Source organism: Xenia sp. Carnegie-2017, unplaced genomic scaffold (assembly GCF_021976095.1).
Source record: "Xenia sp. Carnegie-2017 unplaced genomic scaffold, XeniaSp_v1 HiC_scaffold_23, whole genome shotgun sequence".
Classification (NCBI taxonomy): Eukaryota; Metazoa; Cnidaria; class Anthozoa; order Malacalcyonacea; family Xeniidae; genus Xenia; species Xenia sp. Carnegie-2017.
The window spans coordinates 17,806,024-17,824,881 of NW_025813486.1; the positions used below are offsets into that span (position 1 = coordinate 17,806,024).

The 18,858-nt window shown below is 32.5% G+C and overlaps 1 protein-coding gene and 1 long non-coding RNA gene across 2 annotated transcripts in view; both read left to right on the top strand.

The window, feature by feature from the left end:
• LOC124449545 overlaps positions 1-18,858 on the top strand; it is a 132,109-nt gene that overhangs the window by 44,424 nt on the left and 68,827 nt on the right. Inside the window, exons 37-42 of the mRNA XM_047000481.1 lie at positions 32-154; positions 2,991-3,244; positions 3,384-3,471; positions 4,144-4,296; positions 4,372-4,628; positions 4,908-5,028. Of these exons, the coding sequence (XP_046856437.1) occupies positions 32-154; positions 2,991-3,244; positions 3,384-3,471; positions 4,144-4,296; positions 4,372-4,628; positions 4,908-5,028 (996 nt within the window). The remainder of the gene's footprint in view (positions 1-31; positions 155-2,990; positions 3,245-3,383; positions 3,472-4,143; positions 4,297-4,371; positions 4,629-4,907; positions 5,029-18,858) is intronic.
• On the top strand, positions 17,947-18,400 carry LOC124449548. Its single transcript, XR_006949440.1, has 2 exons — positions 17,947-18,172; positions 18,275-18,400. It is a non-coding gene; the product is annotated as an uncharacterized LOC124449548 (long non-coding RNA).

Consider the following 18,858-nt stretch of genomic DNA (forward strand, 5'->3'; position numbering starts at 1 on the left):
TTATACTCAGCTTGTAACCGCTGTATTTTAGATATTCAATGTACATTTGAAAATGACTTGTGCAATTTTACAAAGATCGGAGGGTGGCAACGAGTTTCTGGACCATATTTGGGTAACTTGTCAATTGTCGATCATTCTATTGGCGATGCCTATGGTAAGTAAATTTAATACATCCCTTTTGCTTTTTTCGTCATAATTGTTAGCACTCAATTAAAAGTATGAGTAAATTATGTAAAATGGTGAAAGTATTAAGACATGTCTGTTTGACCTCTGTTATAAACCAACTGGCTTGTCTTTATATACATACTGGCATTGTATGAAATAAATGAAAAAATCAAAAAAATGCAACAAATCTTGTCTAGTATGTTATAATCATGCACTTCAAAAAAAGTTTCAGAACACGCATTTCTCACATATTTATCTATGGAAGTTTTTTTATTAATATAGGCATGAATGTTGACTGGATAAATATAAATTTTAATGCAGCCTTTACAAGAATTCTGCTAACAGTTTTTCCAATTCACTGCATTTTGTCTTTAACTTAAGACATTTTTAGACGTAATAATATTTAATTACATGAATTTACAGCAGTAAAGTACTTGATTACTTATCAAGAATGAGCCTCACGTGAGAGGACCAATCTATGGAGAGTCATGACACTTAAGGAGTCGAGACATATTAAAATAAGTTAAGGGGAATGAAGTTACTTTGGATATTAAGAGTCCTCAACAAGAATAGTTGAATGAAAATTGAGTAAAAACGCAAGTAAATGTAGGTTTGCGATAAACAGAGATAGAAAACTTACATAGGTTTGCAAGTTATATCATAATCAAGGAAGGAAAGCGTCCCATTATATTCCAGTTAGTGTATGAAGGACATATATTTGTGCTGGTGATTAAATTGGGTAAGAAAGAGAATTAAATGGTCAATTATTTGAAACCTTGCGGCTTTGGAAGTAGAAGTTAGTAGAGAAGATATTATTTGTAATGATGTCAATTGTTTTATCAACTTGAATATTGGTGAACAGGGATTTGTCGTTAAAGGTCTCCATAACTGCATTAGTATTACTTAGGTCTTTCGGTTTTTTGATCTGCAGGGCCTTTACTTAGTTCTCACGTTTAACAGCGATCATTAATCAAAACCTAAAATTGAATTTTGATGTGTCTGAAATATTTTTCAGCGTCATTTTACCATAATTTTTTTTATTCAAGACAACAACTCCATTGCCTTTATTAGTTTTAGGATTACGATGACTTTGTAGTTTCTTTAGTCAATTAGAATTTTATGTTAGTCATGGATAAATTACATGTTAAGTTGGTCATGTTTGTAACAACCCAAGTACGCTTAATTCTTCAGCTTTGCTTTAATCGAATCGGATATGAAGCGAGAGTGTGCGTGGAGTAGTTCATGTTTAAGATGATTTTAAATCTTTCCGAACAGTGAAGGAAAAGTGCATGAGCTCAGTTTGGGTGATAGAATAGCAAAGTTCAGACACTTCTAAAGAGTTTCCTTTTCTTTCTTTGACACTAGCTTTTGAGAAATTTGAAATACAGCATTACTTTGTCTTTTGCAAAGCCAACAAGAACGCAGAGAAGACTGCAAGATTTATGGTCTTCGTAAGGGAGAGATTAGGGAGTTCTAGCAGAGCCTACGAGTACGACTACGAGTACGATTTACGTCATTTTGGCGCGAAAACATTGTTGCGACAACAAAAACACGTAGCCGTCATCAATCTGAGTACGATGTTTTGTAAAAAATTCGTAGTCGCGACTACGATGTCGTTTTAAGCAAAGAAAGTAGGTATATTTTTTCATACTGTAAGAAATTAGTTTACAGTACTATTTTCGAGCATCCAGGCTTTAATTTGGAACCCTTATTGAGCGCAGATGTACGTTAAAAAGGAAAATATGACATGAAAAACTTTCATGTATTTCGTACGCAAAGTGAATGGTAAACAAACAATAAAATAGTACAAATATATCGTACATAAAACTTAAAATAGTGAAGACTTTTCTGTCTAAAGAGTCCTATATTCTCGCAAAATCAGTATTACCGATTCATTGATATCATTATTGACAAATAGAGCCGTAGCTGCTTCGCAAACTTTGGCGTTTTACACAATAAAAAGGCTCGTTCTGTTGTTTACAACTAAAACAAAATTTTAAAGAAGCGACAACGAGAACAAACTTCCTAGTGCCATTCCCTTACAAGGTCAAATTTCGTACTCGGTCTCATAGTCGTACTCTTGCTAAAACTCCCTACAAATGCAAAGTCAATCAAACTTAACAACATTTTTCTAATTGTAACGAACTATTCGCAACCATGCAGTACACGTATTTATTGGCAATCTATATGGACTCCATTAACCCATAAATCATGTATTACTTTAAGACCTATCTTACCTAGTGTCAACCACTATTCATATGAGGTGGCTAAATTCTTTATTCGTTTCGCTAAACCGATCTCTACCAGCTCTTACGTATTCAATAATTCCTCTTTTCGTCAAAGGTTCATGAATATGATATTATCCCTTACAATGTACTAATTGTGAGCAGTGACGTAATACCATTGTTCATCAATATTCCAGACATTATAAATTATAACTTATCCAATAACTGTATTCCAAACTGCAACACTAACTTCTCTCAAATTTGCCATGTCTTCTAACAAGAAATCATGACTTCACTACTTTTCCTTCAATTTCAGACATAGTAAATTATAATAGAGATGAAAAGATTCCATCATTACGTTTATTGTTTTGCTGAAAAAACTTCAAAAAACATAATGACAGCGTTTTTAGATTTTATTTTGGCGTTTCTTTACTTAGAAATTGATATTTATATTTTTTCCTCTTTTTTTTGTAAAATAAGAATCTTTCAACAATCTTTAATTGACGTTTACATTGAATGTTGATAAAACATGCATGTAGTAACTGAAGTGAGTTTCTTCATGAATATTGTCTGTTGATAAAATGTCAGATGTTTACCTAGGTTATTTTGTCGCTATGGAAACATCTAATCTTGAACGTCAGAAAACTGGAACTATTAAAAGGAGCTTCACTGCAAATGGCAATTTAGCGTGCTTGACGTTCTGGTATCAAAGCTTGGGTTACACATCAAACGTTTTGAAGGTTTATGTCATGGCTAATGGGAAAACAATTTCTTTGTGGAGTAGATCATTGGGCATATTATCATCTTGGAAAAAAGGCAACTTAACAATTCAATTAAGCCACGAACGTTTCTCCGTAAGTAATACATGAACATCATTTATAAATTTATATAATTCATACAGCAGTGGTATCTAAATTAAAGTATTCATGAAATGTTATGTAAAAAGTTATTTTAAGTCATGTTTACATCAGCTCTATTTCTTTTATTAAACAGATAATTTTTGAAGCTATGGTGAATTCATATCCTGGTTATATAGCTTTAGATGACGTATTTGTGGATATGGGTGAATGCAACAATCCCGGTGAGGTTTCATGTTTTCTTGATTTAGTTGCGATAACGTAGCCAGCCTGACTTTTTACCCCAACTCTGAAAATATTTATGTGTTTACTGACCGTGAGAACAATAGATTTCTAAAGTAAATGCTTTGAACCCGGGAGTATCGTTATATGTTTGTAAATGATGATCGTCCAGGTTAATAAAGTCCTGAGAAGGACTGTTTTTGTTGTTGTTGACTGACGTTTCGACAACCTTAGCGGTAGTCATCTTCAGAGTCAAATGAAGAGTTACGTCAGGTTGGCCGTATTTGTTATCTGGTTCTTACGTCATTGTATTGTGTGTACGGGAAATGTGTATTGTCATTGTGGATTAATGTGAAGTGAAATATTTTATTTTTAGTTGTGATGTGTGATTTAGGTGTGATGTTTTTAGGTGAAAGTGTGGGTGTCAATTGTGTATTGTCATTGTGAATTAGTGTGAAGTGTAATGTTTTTAGTTGATCATTTGTTTGTATTGTGAATAAGTTGTTTTTAAGGTGCCGGTAATTGCTGTGATCTGTCCATACAACATACGTACGTGTCGCAAACATCCTAAATATTTACTGTTTCTTTACATCCTAAATATTTACTCGATTTCAAGTGAACATTAAGAAAGTTAATTTTATAAAATACAATAAACGAATTTTTGTTTAAAACAGGTGATTGTAGCTTTGAAAGCGGAATTAATAATATAAAATGCCTTTGGAGAAATGTTGTTTTCCCGCTTGATAATTATGATTGGACTGTTCATTCTGGCTCCTCGCGTTATTATGGTTATGGTCCAAGTTTTGACAGAAATGGATCCACCACAGGTAGATAAGGCAATTGAAATGTCAATTATAGAGTATAGAGCATTGTTTATAATTGTAAATTTTGCGTCTAAATAGGAAAATACATTTACATGGATGGATATTATGGATACTATAATTCTAAAAGCTGGTTGGTTAGCAACTTCTTTAATACATCAACCAAGTGTTTCACTTTCTGGTATTATATGTATGGATTGAATATTGGTTCCCTTAATATTTACGAACAATCTATGGGAACAGAAATAAGACCTTTGTGGACTTTGAGGGGTAATAAAGGAAACTTGTGGCACCAAGGTCATGTAACAGTCAACTTTACAAATGGGCAACAAATCAGAGTAAGTGAGTATTTCATGATATGATAGCATTATAAAATCAAAGTGCTTTATATTGCAGACTTTTATCATAATAGCTTACGTTTGAAAAAAAATTTTAAGCATATGCAAGAGCCTTAATTATAACTGAGCTAATTGATGCCAATAAAATGTGGAAAAATGATTACTTTTATAAAAAAAAATTGTCTTAACATATTTATTTCTATACTTGCTTTTTCTTGTTTGTAAGCTCAAACAACGTAATAAGTTTTGTATGTTTAAACATGAACTTAATATCTTTAGATCATTGTTGAAGGTGCTCATGGGTGGAGTCATTGGTATCATTATGGGGGCATAGCCCTTGATGATTTTAAGTTTGCAGATGGACCTTGTGATATAATTCCGCAAACAGCCAAACCTTCGCGTGAGTATTTCAAACTTTTTAAAATACTGTTAAGAGCCCTTAAGGAATACAATTATTAACAAATTTTACAGCGAGAGACATTATTTGCAAACACCCGCAAAACTGTAGCGGAATTCATACGGGTCACGGGGTCACGGTGTAAACGCAGTCAAATTCTGCAGTCACTTTTAGCTCCGGTGTAATGTAAACGTAGCCTAAATAAAGACTGTTTGATTTTCCGCCAGTCTTCTGGAATTTGCCAAACACTAACGTTTGTCGGGTGAAGCACAAAATTGGAATGTTTTATGCTCCTAAACATTACAGACACACTAGCTTTACCAGCAAAATCTGTGTGGCTCAGGACTTCATTAGGGCATAAGTACCGCAGCACTTTGCCATTTACACAAAAGAGAAGGTCATTAGAATGATTTTTTGTATAAATGTAACATTCAAGGAACGTCGTGGTTATTAAAAAATCAATTTACTGTAGTAAGTTTAAAAAGGAAAATCTATGATGCAGAGTATATAAAACAGTTCTTTAGAAATTGAAGTTAAAGAATTTTAATTACTTTTATTTGTCACAAGCACAAAAGCTTTTCTACTGTTGAGTATATGATATAGCTTTTTAGTTTTTAATGCAAAGTTTCCATCATCACTTTATTGATATTTCTACAGGTTTTGGTATCCCAATCAACATTTGTCCAACAAGAACTATAACGCTGTCTAAAGGACATATTGTGTCAGCAAATAACTACTTCTACGAAAGTTGTTCGTTGACTATCAGGCAACCACTTAATAGAGTGTTTAACTTTACTTTTTCTCATATTTCTCTCAACCACTTTGTTCAGGGTAAGTATATGAATAAGCTAGATATGATGTTTTTTTGTTACTTTAAAAAATAAAGCCTTGATAGAAAATATTTAATTTTTCATACTACAAACTACTGTATGGAAAGCCATTCGTCTATTAAAAAACCGTATTGCGCTCTTTGGCTACAGGAGCATGCTAATACTTGTTTCCTTTACACAAATATGTTGAAGCCATATATATGAAAAGAAAAACGCATTTTAATATTATATGCTCGATTTTAAACTCAAAATATGAAAATGACAAGAGGGCAAAAATTCACAGCGTGATATTTCAATTTTATTTCAAATTCATACGACAATAATTTCAAAATATCATCACCTAAAAATTACTCTTTGTTAAAAAATTTTTTACCTTTCATTTTACTCTTTTCGCTTTGTAAAAGACAATAATATTTAGATAATTTCCTTGTTATTTAAAAATATTAGTATAACAGTTTCTTTGCGGTAGACTTTTATTATAACTGTCTGTATTCCATTGAACGCAATTCTTTCAATCGAGAACAAAAAGCTTTTGCATCGTGGCTCATTTTACAAGTTTTAGTTATTTACCCAGAAAAAATTAGAAAACAAGAGGCAATGAATATTAAAAAGATTATTTATCGTGGAAGCTTTATATCAAAAATTCAGTAATGATTCCGTAGTTTAAAATTGGCAAAATTCATTTCTAAACCAATTTCCTATACTAATATGTCGGCAATAGCCAGTTTTACAAGATTGAAACTTAGGGAAGTGTCAATTTTTTTGTTGCTTATTGTAGAACACCGATTTATTACTTAAAATTTCCCATTGCTGCCATGTCTTCTTTAACAAAAAATTTCTCTACCCTTCTTCTTTCCAGTTGTGTTTAAATCATTTTTTTGATGTTCGTCTTGAAATTTTCACTGACCCGAAAAATAGGAAATCAAGTTCTCGCTAAATGAACTAAAAATAAATCTATAAAATTTTTGTTTACATACCATGCGCTTTGGTTTCTTACTAATTATTTTTACACTTTTAGAATAGACATCTAAACAATTTCTGTTGGCATAATACTGTAATGTTTTTCACTATTTCTTGAGTTTGGAGTAGCTAGTTGACTTTGTGCTTTTATAAGCTACTTTAAAATGTAAAAAACGATTGCTACGCTCTTTTTGAATACAATATTATGGCGTCATCATTTTTCTTGACCAATTCCTTTTTCTAAGCTTTGATTTTAGAAAAACCTTTATTTTAGTATGTTGTAGTAACAATAGAATAGAAGGACACCACTTAAAAGTCAGATTTAGTGAAATAACAATATGTTTGTGTTATGAAATGATCCTTTAAGTTTTTTTGAGTTGGTTTATTATAAATGAAATAAATCTTGGGTATCAGCCAATTTACCATGGCAATAACGCTTTGAGCAAAATATTAATCGTTTATAATTTTTTACAGATAATCAAACAAGATGCATTGATTCTCTCACTATATCTGGTGGAACTTCAAAGCAGTTTTGCACCAACACGACATCCATGACATTTTCACCTTACACCAATATTGTGGTTTTGACTTTTAACGCTTATTTGAATCACCTTTTTAAAGGTTTTAGTCTTAAATTTGAATCAACAAAAAGTAAGTTGATAGTTCTTACTGTTTTTCACTAAAATTATATACTTTTTAAAAATAAGTTTGAATTTTAGTATTGTAATACCACATTCGTCATTTGTAGGCAATAATTTACCACCTGCGTTCAGTGTTTGTTCTAACAATACAATTTCAAATAATGTCGGTCGTATTCATTCACCTGGCTTTCCTTTTGGATACAAAACTGAAACAAGATGTAGTGTTGTAGTTGCAATTCCCACTGGCAAGTGGTTGGAAATTGTGGTTAACTTTATTGACACAAGAGAAAGTGAGTTAATGTAGAAGTACGTTTTTACTACTTTTATTGTTCTTTTTTACTAAAATGTTTGTAAATTTGCCACTGTTATCAAAGGCTGCCCAGAGTTATCGTTCATTTAAATAATTTAGCTAGCTAAGTCATTTATTGGGCCGCCTATGCTGTTATTTAGCTCTTACTTTTATCAGTCAAGTGATATTCACATTTGTTTTGAGTTGAAGAAGTAGTTTTATTAAAATAGCTTGCTTCTTTAAAATTTCTTGAATTACGGGTAATATGTTTGTATTATGTTTTGCCTAATATCATCGGTTTGGAGTTATCCATTTTTTCAAATGTTATCCAGTTAATCTCTTAATTTTTTTCTTGCTAGATTCATTTGGTTGTGTTCATGATGAGTTGTTAATCACTGATGGAAGAACTTCAAACTCTACATGTGGAAAATCGCTTGTAAATGGACGTCCACTTTTCTTCAACAACAACAAAGTTAATGTCAGTTTTCGTTCTTCTTATTGGACAAGCAGCAAATCTGGGTTTTTACTGACCTTCAGAGTCCTTAATTATACAGGTAGTTGTTTGATTATTCGTTCATGCTAGCTCTAGCTGTAACAACAACTTCATGTCTCACTGTTAATTCAAACAAACACGTAAATAATTTAACTACTCTTGCAAAGGTTTTAATTTTTTTTTCAGTCATGAAAAATGGGCAAAAGTCCAGTGTCAGCTTCAGTTTTAAACAAGCAAAGTAGAGAGTACAATGGTTTCACATTTTACGTTCCTGCTAGTTTTTCATCTCTTTTTTGCAAGCTGCGAGCTAAGAATGCAAAGTTGAAACTTTAACGTAAACAAAATAAAAATAAATATAAAACTTTCACTAAAAACTTTTTGGACCACTGTTACAAATGTGTAAAGACAGTTTCCTAATTTTTCAAATATCCTTCTTAGCTGAGACTGAGAGAAACTTAATATAACTCAACTGAAAACTCATGCTCCTTTGAAAAAGCCCCTTTTGCATCTTGTTTAACCTTATTTCCTCTAAATTAGCCTTTCTCTGTTTGTTTTCTTGCTATAATAAAGATTGTTTGAGGCTGCTGGTATTAACCAACCGAAGACGGTGCTAAAAAGTTTGTGTTTTGCAGACCTAAGTACAATCTCAAAAATCGGTCATTGTCATTAGAACAATTAATTGAAATAAGTTAGCTGTGTTTGCTCTTACAAAACAACTGTCAAATTTTTGATTTCTGTTTATAATCATTATTAACACTTCATTCTGATTTTTCCAGTAAGCATTAATTGACAAAAATGCTTTACGCTTTCTTATAATCTTAACATACTTGTAGGATCACAACTCTTATTTTTAGTTCTATTTTTATTTTTCCTGAAAAGTTCAGAAAGTTCCACATGAAAAATTTTGAGCCGTAATTTTTAGTCCGTTTTGTTTTTGTTAGTCGACTGCAGACAAGAGTAGGTTTGGAATACATTCAGAGGCACTTAGTTTATGAAGAACTTTGTCCTGCAAGAAAGTAATGTTAAGATGTAGGACAAAAATCTTTTGGGTGTAGATTTACTATGCCTATATCTTTTATGTATATTTTACTCGATTAAATGTATAAAACCTTTTTATTTCCCTAGCTTTTTGAAAATTGAACTTATTTTGTTTTTTGACTATTGCCATCTTTACAAGGTTGTATCTTTCACCACCAAATTTATTGATATTTACCTCTTGGGGCGTGTCCTAATTTACGAGACTTGACATTCACCAACTTAATCGGTTGAAATCATTGATATAGATAGCACTTATAAAATCGATTTGTTAGTAAAATAATACTTTCCTTTCTGAAATTTTTGTAAATTGAGATCAATTTCATCATATTAATCATAAATTTGCATTTATGTCGTGTGACTCTCTCATAAAACCTCTGGTTTCTGTTTTAAGCATTTTCCAACATTGCAATAAACAAGATCACCGGTGGTTATGCAGGATATGAGCTTGAACTGAGTTGTGAAGTTATTGGCCCATCACTACCAATCTTTGAATGGCGAAACGGGAGTAAAACACTGTCGCTATCAAGCCGAGTTCGAGTTGAAACTAAAAATAAAGTATCAAGACTGTTTGTTCGAAAAAGTGAAAAATCTGATTCTGGAATGTACAGCTGTATAGTAACGTGTGTGGACTATTAAAAATGACTTTATTTTAAGCATATTTCTCATATTTCTATCACGTTGTATATCTTTGTAAATTTAGGAAAGGTGAAGACCGTATTAGTCATTCAATGTACATCAAAATTCGAGCTCCTCCAGTCGTCACTGTTTCTCCACTTTCATTAACTGTCACTCTAGGTATGTACTTACTACTGATAGCAGAGAGATGAAGTTGAGATTTCAATACCATGCTAATATCTTGTTGTCACGTTCGTTTCGTTTTTGTTAACAGGAATTTTTAAAGTTTTGTAGAGACGAATAGTTGTATAAACTTAACACAAAAATCATCTAGACAAACATAGCGAATGCACTTGATATTACTTAAGAAGAACTATTACAGACAGTTGATGATGAAAATTTTGCCCAACAGGAAGCTGTCATTTAATAACCACGCTGCAATATCAAATAAACTCCCATGACTTGATTTTACCTTCACAATATATTCATATAGCAATATTCAAAAACAAACAGACTTTGGTTGTGGTGTCTTATTTGATGGAAAAACTCATGTAGTTCACATCTTTTGGTATTAGTGTCGGATTTCACTCGAAAGTTTCTACTAACCTTCGATTGTTTTCCAGTAATCATTTTTTAATTGTTTGTGATGGAGTATATAACAAGCTAAGAGTTGCCGATTTTATTATTATATCTTACCATTTCTTTTTGTTGGTTGTTGAGTTAAGTCGAAGTTATTACGCCATATTAACACATTTTGTTATACCATTAGGTAAAATAGGGCAGGAGCAGATCTAGGAGATTATGAAAGAAGAGGCCAAACTCTTTGAATTTGTTTGAAAACTGAAACTGGCCTGTCATTTTTTACTATTTTTTACTTGATTTAGACTTTTTCTAACAAAAGGGGGGCGCCGCCACTTCGTCCGCCCCCCTTCTTAAATCTGCCCCTGTAGAACGAGTGTTAATGTGATGTATGTTTTCCTTTCACGAAGGTAACTCCATAACACTGTTTTGTAATGTGCAATCTGGTTATGAGGAAGATATAAATATCCTGTGGTTTAATAGTTCTGCTCCTTACAAACACATGCAAAGGGGACGGCAGCTGGATCTTACAAATCTTATTCACCTGGGGAATAAGCAGAGAGTCACTTTTGAGTATTGGTGTAACGCTACTAACTCAGATGGTACAACTCGTAGTAAGATTGTGACAGTTGTTGTAGTGTCAAAAGGTATATAGTTTTGTCTATTTCCTTTTCCTAACTTTCATTTGTGCCAAGGTGAATTAATTTGAAAGCTTTTATAAATATGATGCACTGTTTCTTTGACAGTGGCTTCCTTTGATACGAGAATGCCCTCACTGTCAAAATTATAAAATCTAATGGTGCTATTCATTACACTTATTGCCTGGTTCGAGTAATTTGACGTGCACAAAACCTCAAAGTCCATTTAATTCCTGCAAATTGTAGGTTTCAATCAATTCTGTTCAGCTGAATCATCTGGTGGTTACGCTTGGAACAAAACTGCAGTGGATATGAACGTCGTTCAAAATTGTCTTTCAGGAAAACAAGGTTGCTTTTTCTTTTCTTCAGCAAGCAATTTTCTTTGACATAGTAATTATTGTACTTTCAAAAATTTTGCTCTACCTCTCTGTGTAGGATATGTATATCGGTTATGCTCAAAGAATGCTGATGGCAAACCGAACTGGGGATTTGTCAATAATTCAGGCTGTCGCTCTGTCGATGTTATTGAACTTGTTGACCAGGTATTTTTTCTTGCGATCCTGCTCTTAGATCACTTCAGGAAATTTTTTATCTGGTCAATCTACTTTGAAGGTAAAGAGGTTAGACAGCGGATTCGCTTCAAATAATGTGAGCGAAATTATACAGAAAACTGAGAAAATTACGAAGAATGGAGAACTCTTTGAACAAGATGTTCAGGATATTGTATTTGTTTTGGACAAGACACAAACAAAAACGGCAACGCAAAGCGACCGTCAGAATTTTATACAATCTTCTAGTAACATCGTCAAGAATGAGAAAAAGGATGTTTGGATCAATATACCAGTTAGTAATTCTTTATAGAAGATAGCCAGTTATAGCCATTCCTTATTGATAAATTATTTGCCTAGCTTTCTTGTAAAATACATTTAAATTTTTTTGCCTTGAATTCGTGCCTTGTCAGACATTTAAAGTTCGAACTTTTTTAACAGAATAGAAACAAGTTGGTCAGAAAAATCATTAGTGGTGCAGATTTGAATGCAAGGAAATTTGTCGCAATGAGTAACGAAAATGGGATCGTAACTTTCTCCACTCAAAACATCCAAGTGCTTGGAATAAAGCTACCAGAAAACCCACCCTCTGAAACCATTCGTTTGCTAGACATCACAGGTGGTGGAGGCGTTGTTATTCCTGGAACCGTGGCCATTGACATCAGTCAAGCGACTGTTGTTAAATACTCATCAATCAAAAATATTTTGTCTCCTAAAGAGCTCCAAAAATCTGTGGATAACAAGACGATAAAAGCAAGCATAAATTTAACTATTCAGAGCACAATAGTTTCCTTTAGCACCACACCGGAACTTAAAAATATAAGTCAACCAATCAAAATCGTCTTACAAAATAATCAGGTATGCGTTGATTATTACTTTTGTCTTGTTTCATTCATACTATGGAATTTAGGGGCTTTTACCTTTATATAGAGTGGCTTCGTTGACCCTAATAGGACATGTGTGTTCACTGAGCCCCAAGTAACCAATAATGAATGGAGTGGAGAAGGATGTGTATTAAAGGAAATTGAATCATCGAAAGAAAATGTCACATGTGCTTGTGATCATAATACTGCCTTTGCCATCATGATGGATGTCTCTGGAGTAAAGGTAAGATGATACTTGAATGTTGAGCCTGCAGTATTTTATACCTTTATTGAAAGTCAACATTCACTAGACTTAGAAAGAGTAAACAGATTTTATGCTCTTTTTCAAGAATTCATGTACTTTAAGAATACGTGCTGAAATAAGCAGTGGTAAATGCAAAATATTTTTAACCCAAACGTTTGCCATATTTATCTTTTTTTTCATAAAGTCGACGGAAACAGAGAGTAATGTTCTTGAACTTATCTCAACAATCGGTTGTTCCATATCGTTGATGGGTGTTATTTTAACGATACTAATGCAAATTTGTTTCTGGAAGAAAGTAAAGTCCCTTCGATCTAAAGTGCTCATTAATTTGTGTGTGGCTATTAGTTTCACCGACATCTTTGCTATTCTTGAAGGAGTTGCAAGAGATAATTCGGTAAGCTCTGTAGTTCCTTAATGCATGATTTATAGCAAGTGTTTACTTTTCAGAAACCGATTAATCAAGTTATTTCTTTCATTTCTATTAAAATAACCTGTAATAGAGAAGGGGTTTGCTTCTGTGTATCAAAAATAAAGCGGTGGCTATAAGGAAGTATTTCTTATGATATTTTCAAAATTGATAAAATAATTTAATTTTTAATTCCTTTTGCCTTAAAACTCACAAGAACGTTTTGTTCTTGGCTGGTCAGATTCTCATTTTTATCGAAAAACTTTAATGAGTTTTTTCAGCGTTCATCAAATCAGAGCAGCATCGCCTGACTTGTTACTTTTTGCTTGGTTAATGCATTTTCAAAGAGCCAGAACTCAATTACTCATCAACTGTTCATGTTTGCATTAATTTAGACTTACATTGATGCACAAGCGATAAGGATTATTAAAAAATAGTATTAAAGAAACAAAAATCCGGTGTGATACGCTATTTGAAAGCTAAGTGTTTGCATTGGCTGTAAATTTCCTAAAAATATGTTACCTTAAACAACATGCCCTATATCTAACCCTATTTGTTTCAATTGATTTTTAATTGTGTTGTTCTTGCCTTCAAGCTATCTCAAAAGTTGTTCTCGGTTACACAATTTTTACCTTAAAAATGTTGCGATTTGTAATCGAGTAATAGATTTAAACGATACGATTTTAAATGTTACATCATGCCGCGAATTTTTGAGTTTTGTTCTAGGCAGGTGAAAAAATTTAATTAAATGAAAGACCAATGAATAGTTAAGTAAAGTCGCCTATTGATAGTTTTCAGTAACGGTTTGTTCTTAGCTTAATCAGTTTATTATCTTTGATGCTTGCATTTAGAATTGACTCTATAACATCTTTATATGCTACATAAAAATATTTTCCCTTGTTTTCTCAACGACATAGCATTCCCCTTTCAAATTCTTTGTTTACTGTCTGTCAAAAAAGATGCAATTAAATAAATGATATTTTTGCTACATTTTAATCATCATGATTTCCACAGGAATGCTCCAACTAATTCTAAACTCCACCTTTTATATATGAAATCAATCTCCTATAAATAGTAGGCTCTTTTGCATGATTTGGAAAGCTAAAATGTTCTAATAAATTAACAAATGTTTTAAAAAACATTCAAATAAAACATTTTAAATAATAACTGCATGAGAAAACTGTTAAATAGAAATGATATTGAAAATGAGACTGACAATCCTTAAAATCTAGAATTAATAAGCAGAGTATCTGAAAGTATTTTCTATGTTTTTGTCTTTCCATTGAAAAATTTATAATTTTTGTATTTTCCATATAATATATTTGTATTGTTCAACATAACACTTATTCTCATATTCTAAAAGCTCAGTCATACAGTCTCACTCAGTAGTGGATTTAGAGTACGTCAATATAAATTGCTGCAGAACATTTTGGCTTATATTTACATCTCTGAAAACCTTAAACAAAAATCCATTGGTAAATTTATATTCTTTAGAAATTAAAAACCAATAGAGTTTTTCAGGATGTTATTTGATTTTCAAATCGAAGAGCTATAATTTATTTTGACGTACACTGTATCCGTCACTTGTCACATTCACGGTGTGGGGCGTCATATTTACATCATTTTTGCAGAAGGTATGATTTTCATTCCACTGACTGCTTGATTTAAAACAGTTTAACTAAAATTTAACATAAATAAAGAAACAACTTTCCTATTTTTAATGGGAGTGCGATTTTTCTGTCACAATATGTGAGTGCATGTCAGTGTGATAGAATAACTTGATTGTACTTAAAGAATACAAATTTATTTATATTTTCACGATACCAACTAACCTGCTTTTTAAACAGCGCGCCATATTCTATAAATTTCGATTTTGAAGATGGTAGGGGTAAAAGATCTAATTAATTTCAAATCATAGAAATTAATATATGTCTATATTACAGAATTTCTGTAAAGCGGTTGCTGCTAGTCTTCACTTCTTTGTACTGTCTGTGTTTGGGTGGATGTTGTGTGAAGGAATACTTCTTTACATATTGCTTATCCGAGTATTTGATAACGCTCATGGAAAATATTGGAAGATTTTCTGTTTCATTGGCTGGGGTAAGTATGGAATTTTTCCTGTTTCTACTTAGAAATTTACCAAATTTACTATACGGCTTGTCTAAATTAGGAATTCCATTGCTTGTTGTTTCCATATCATATGGTGTTACTAAAGGAGTTGGTTACGGTGATAAATCATTCTGTTGGCTAGAAGATAAATTGATTTGGGCATTTATTGTGCCTGCAATTCTTATTGTCATGGTAAGTTTTTATATCTTAATCTGCTGTTATAAGAACGTAATTCGAATTGGTAATTTAATAATAATCATATTTCAGGTTAACACGGTCGTTTTCATCATGGTAATGCGCATATTGATCAACTCTCAAAGTGTTCAACAACAAAATAACATGCGGAAAGTAAAGACTGGAGTTAAAGCTGCAATGGTTTTGCTTCCTGTTCTTGGGTTGACATGGGTCTTTGGTTTAATGACGTTCAATCACGAGACAATGATTTTCCGTTATCTTTTCGCTATTCTTAATTCCACTCAAGGATTGCTGATCTTTCTTTTCCACTGCGTTCTAAATAAAGAGGTTAAACTTGAATTATCATAACACTGATTTATAAGTATGTAATAAACATGTCAGAGGATTCAAATAAATTTTCTAGATGAGAGAACTCGTTAAAAATAGAACTGAGAGCACTTTCCCTTCAAGTGCTGGAAATACCAGAAGATTGCGCAAAGGTATTGTTGTAAAAATTGTTCATTTACTTTTGACTATTGTCTGTTGTACGTCATTAGTAAGTTTTTTGACTTATTGTTTTTCACTTCTTTCCCAGGCTCGTCTACTTCTCAGGGAATATTTTCAAGCTCAACGACCAATCTGAAATCGGCAAGAAAGAATAGCAACTTGAATGGAGAGGAAAATGAGTGGCAGTCACAAAGTATATATTCTACAACTTCCTTGCAAGGTATGGAAAACTAAATGTCAAAACGCGAGAAGAATTTGAATGAGGACTCCACAATTTATTGACTTGATTGTTACTCAACCATATAATGTATGATTTTTTTCAATTGAGTTCCATTGTATTTTTTTATTGTGATCATGTGGAAACCGTTTACAGAGTGCTATTTCGCTTGTAGCTGTTTCTGTACTGGATTGCAACCCTCGCGAGGAACACCTGTCTTAACACTCTTTTTTTTGCCCAGCGTTAGGATTACGAAACACAAAATGTGCCGACACAGTTGGTTGACATTTTCAGCATGCATGAGACTGCACTTTTTTGCATTAACCATTAATAAATTACTTTTTTTAAACGAGTCTCATTTTCGTTATTGTTTCCATGTGACAATCATAGAAAAGAAAGGATTGATGCATAAATTATTGGAAAGAGAATAAAATGCTTATTTTTTGTATAGGAAAAACACATAATACGTCCAAGTCATATCAGCCTCGAGATTCTTTCAGCCGAGACAATCCGGCATTTGAAATGGACATAAAAGTATCCAAGAATGCCGTTTAACAAAATGGGCCATCGTGTGACCATGCAAAGTCTCCAAAAAGTTTCGTCGTTTTACCTCAATATCATAATTATACCATTCTTAACAGCACATACACAAGGAATAATAAATATTTTCATGGCACCCTTGTAAGTCACAGTTATACAATATATTATATGTAACGTCGTATAGTTTTTTAAGGAAATGTTTATTTGTTGACATTTATAAGTAAGTATCTACGTATAAGAATTTATCATTGCACATTACTTCGTCTCAATTATATTACTGTCTTTATAAATTATTTAGCTAAATACACTTATTCATGTTTTGAACAAAAAATGGTTCTTATTTATTTTTTTTAGCTAAACTGGAATTTTTGAAATCTTTTTGAGATTTCCGTTTAAAAATCGCTTGTATTCACATTATATATTTATTGCGCGTGATCATATATGTTTACTTATTGTTAACAAACAGAAATCTCTCATAACCAATAGTATATCATATAAACGGGGTTTTCCATTTAGTAAGCATACATTAGCTATGAAGACTATTCTACGCTTAGATTTAACATTGGTTCTGCCTATTGTACTTCATTGTGCTTGCAACTAATCTTATAGATACATACCAAACCATAAAAGCGAATGTTCTTACCACTCAAGTGAGCGAACCTAAAAGATACGAGAAATATAAAACGAGTTTTAATTATTACTACATTACTTTGTTTCCTCTGAATTTAGAGTGAATTTCAGTTTTACAATTTCAAGGGATGTCAGGCAGTATTTCCTTTCGCATCTTTTTTCTAAACATAAGCTCATACGGACTTTTTCCTACGGCAGGATGTGATGTGTCATGATATATGCGCTTAGCTTTCCTTCGATAATTGTGCAATACTTCTTTCCTTCTTGTTTTGCAATCCTCTCCATCTTTTTTAGGTTTTACATAAATCTCTCTTTTTCTCATCTTCACCGTTGATGACAAAATTTCACTTGCTTGAGCGAACAAATTCTTTTTCGTGTTATTGCGTTTTTCGTGTTAGTTCGTTGCATTAAAACTTGAGCAGTTTTGCGCCATCTTTTTACAGGTTTCGGTAAATCTGTAAACTAAATCTTTTCTTAAAAAAGCTCTCTCTCTCTTGAGTGTCCAATATTTTGTGCTTTCTCAACAAGTCTTTGTCAGCAATTCATATGTGGAATCGTCTTGTCTTGGTATAGAACTGTTCCTCCCACAACCAAAAGTTCAGATGATTTTCCCAAAAGCGCAAGACCCTGGAAAGTTTTTTCGTGTTTGTTAAAGGTTCTTTTGGATCACTTTTATCTTCACCAGAGGATTTGAAATTGGAGCAAAGTTTTAAATGAATTGATGATTGCAATCTGAACAAAGTTGAGAATAAATTGAGAAATATATCATACTACTTTTGGAAAACTTCTGATTCTTCCTTTTAATGTAGGTTTTCTCCACTGTCTTAGTTAAAACTATTACCTTCAATTATTTAGTTCCTATTTCAATAAATCTGATACCATAAATCTCTATTTCTTTTTTTTCCAGATTTGCACTTCTGAAGTTTCAACTTGAAACTATGGTTTTTCAATTGAGTCAGAACGTCGTTCATGGTTCATTGTGTTCTTTTCAATCTGTATACTACCAATTAATAAATTGCCTCCATTGCTTTAACTCCAGTACCTCCAACTATAATTTCTTTGATTTATCGAATTCATCTTGACTTGTTATGAACCCTTGGGCGAGTGTTTCGTGCTTCAAACTTCCCCAGGGCGTTGTCTTGACCACATATTTCTTTCATTCCCAGTCAATTTTCATTTCATGAAAGCCATTATTCATATCGAGTTGTAAAAACAATTTAGAATCTCGAAATGTTGCTGATAGTTCGTCTATCGGCAAACCTGATACGGTACGAGTCCTCTATACAGCTTTGTTTGCCATCATCTGAAATCAGCAGAGGTATGAACACTATTACCTAAAGCTTTGTCCATGTCATTAGTCAGGCTTTGACAAAGTAATCTAGTTTCTTTCTGATTTTTTCTTCTAGATGATGAGGTACAGGTCTTGGGAGTGTTATTACTGGTTAAGCGTCAGGGCTCATTTCAATGTGAGTTAATATTGATTGTTTTGTG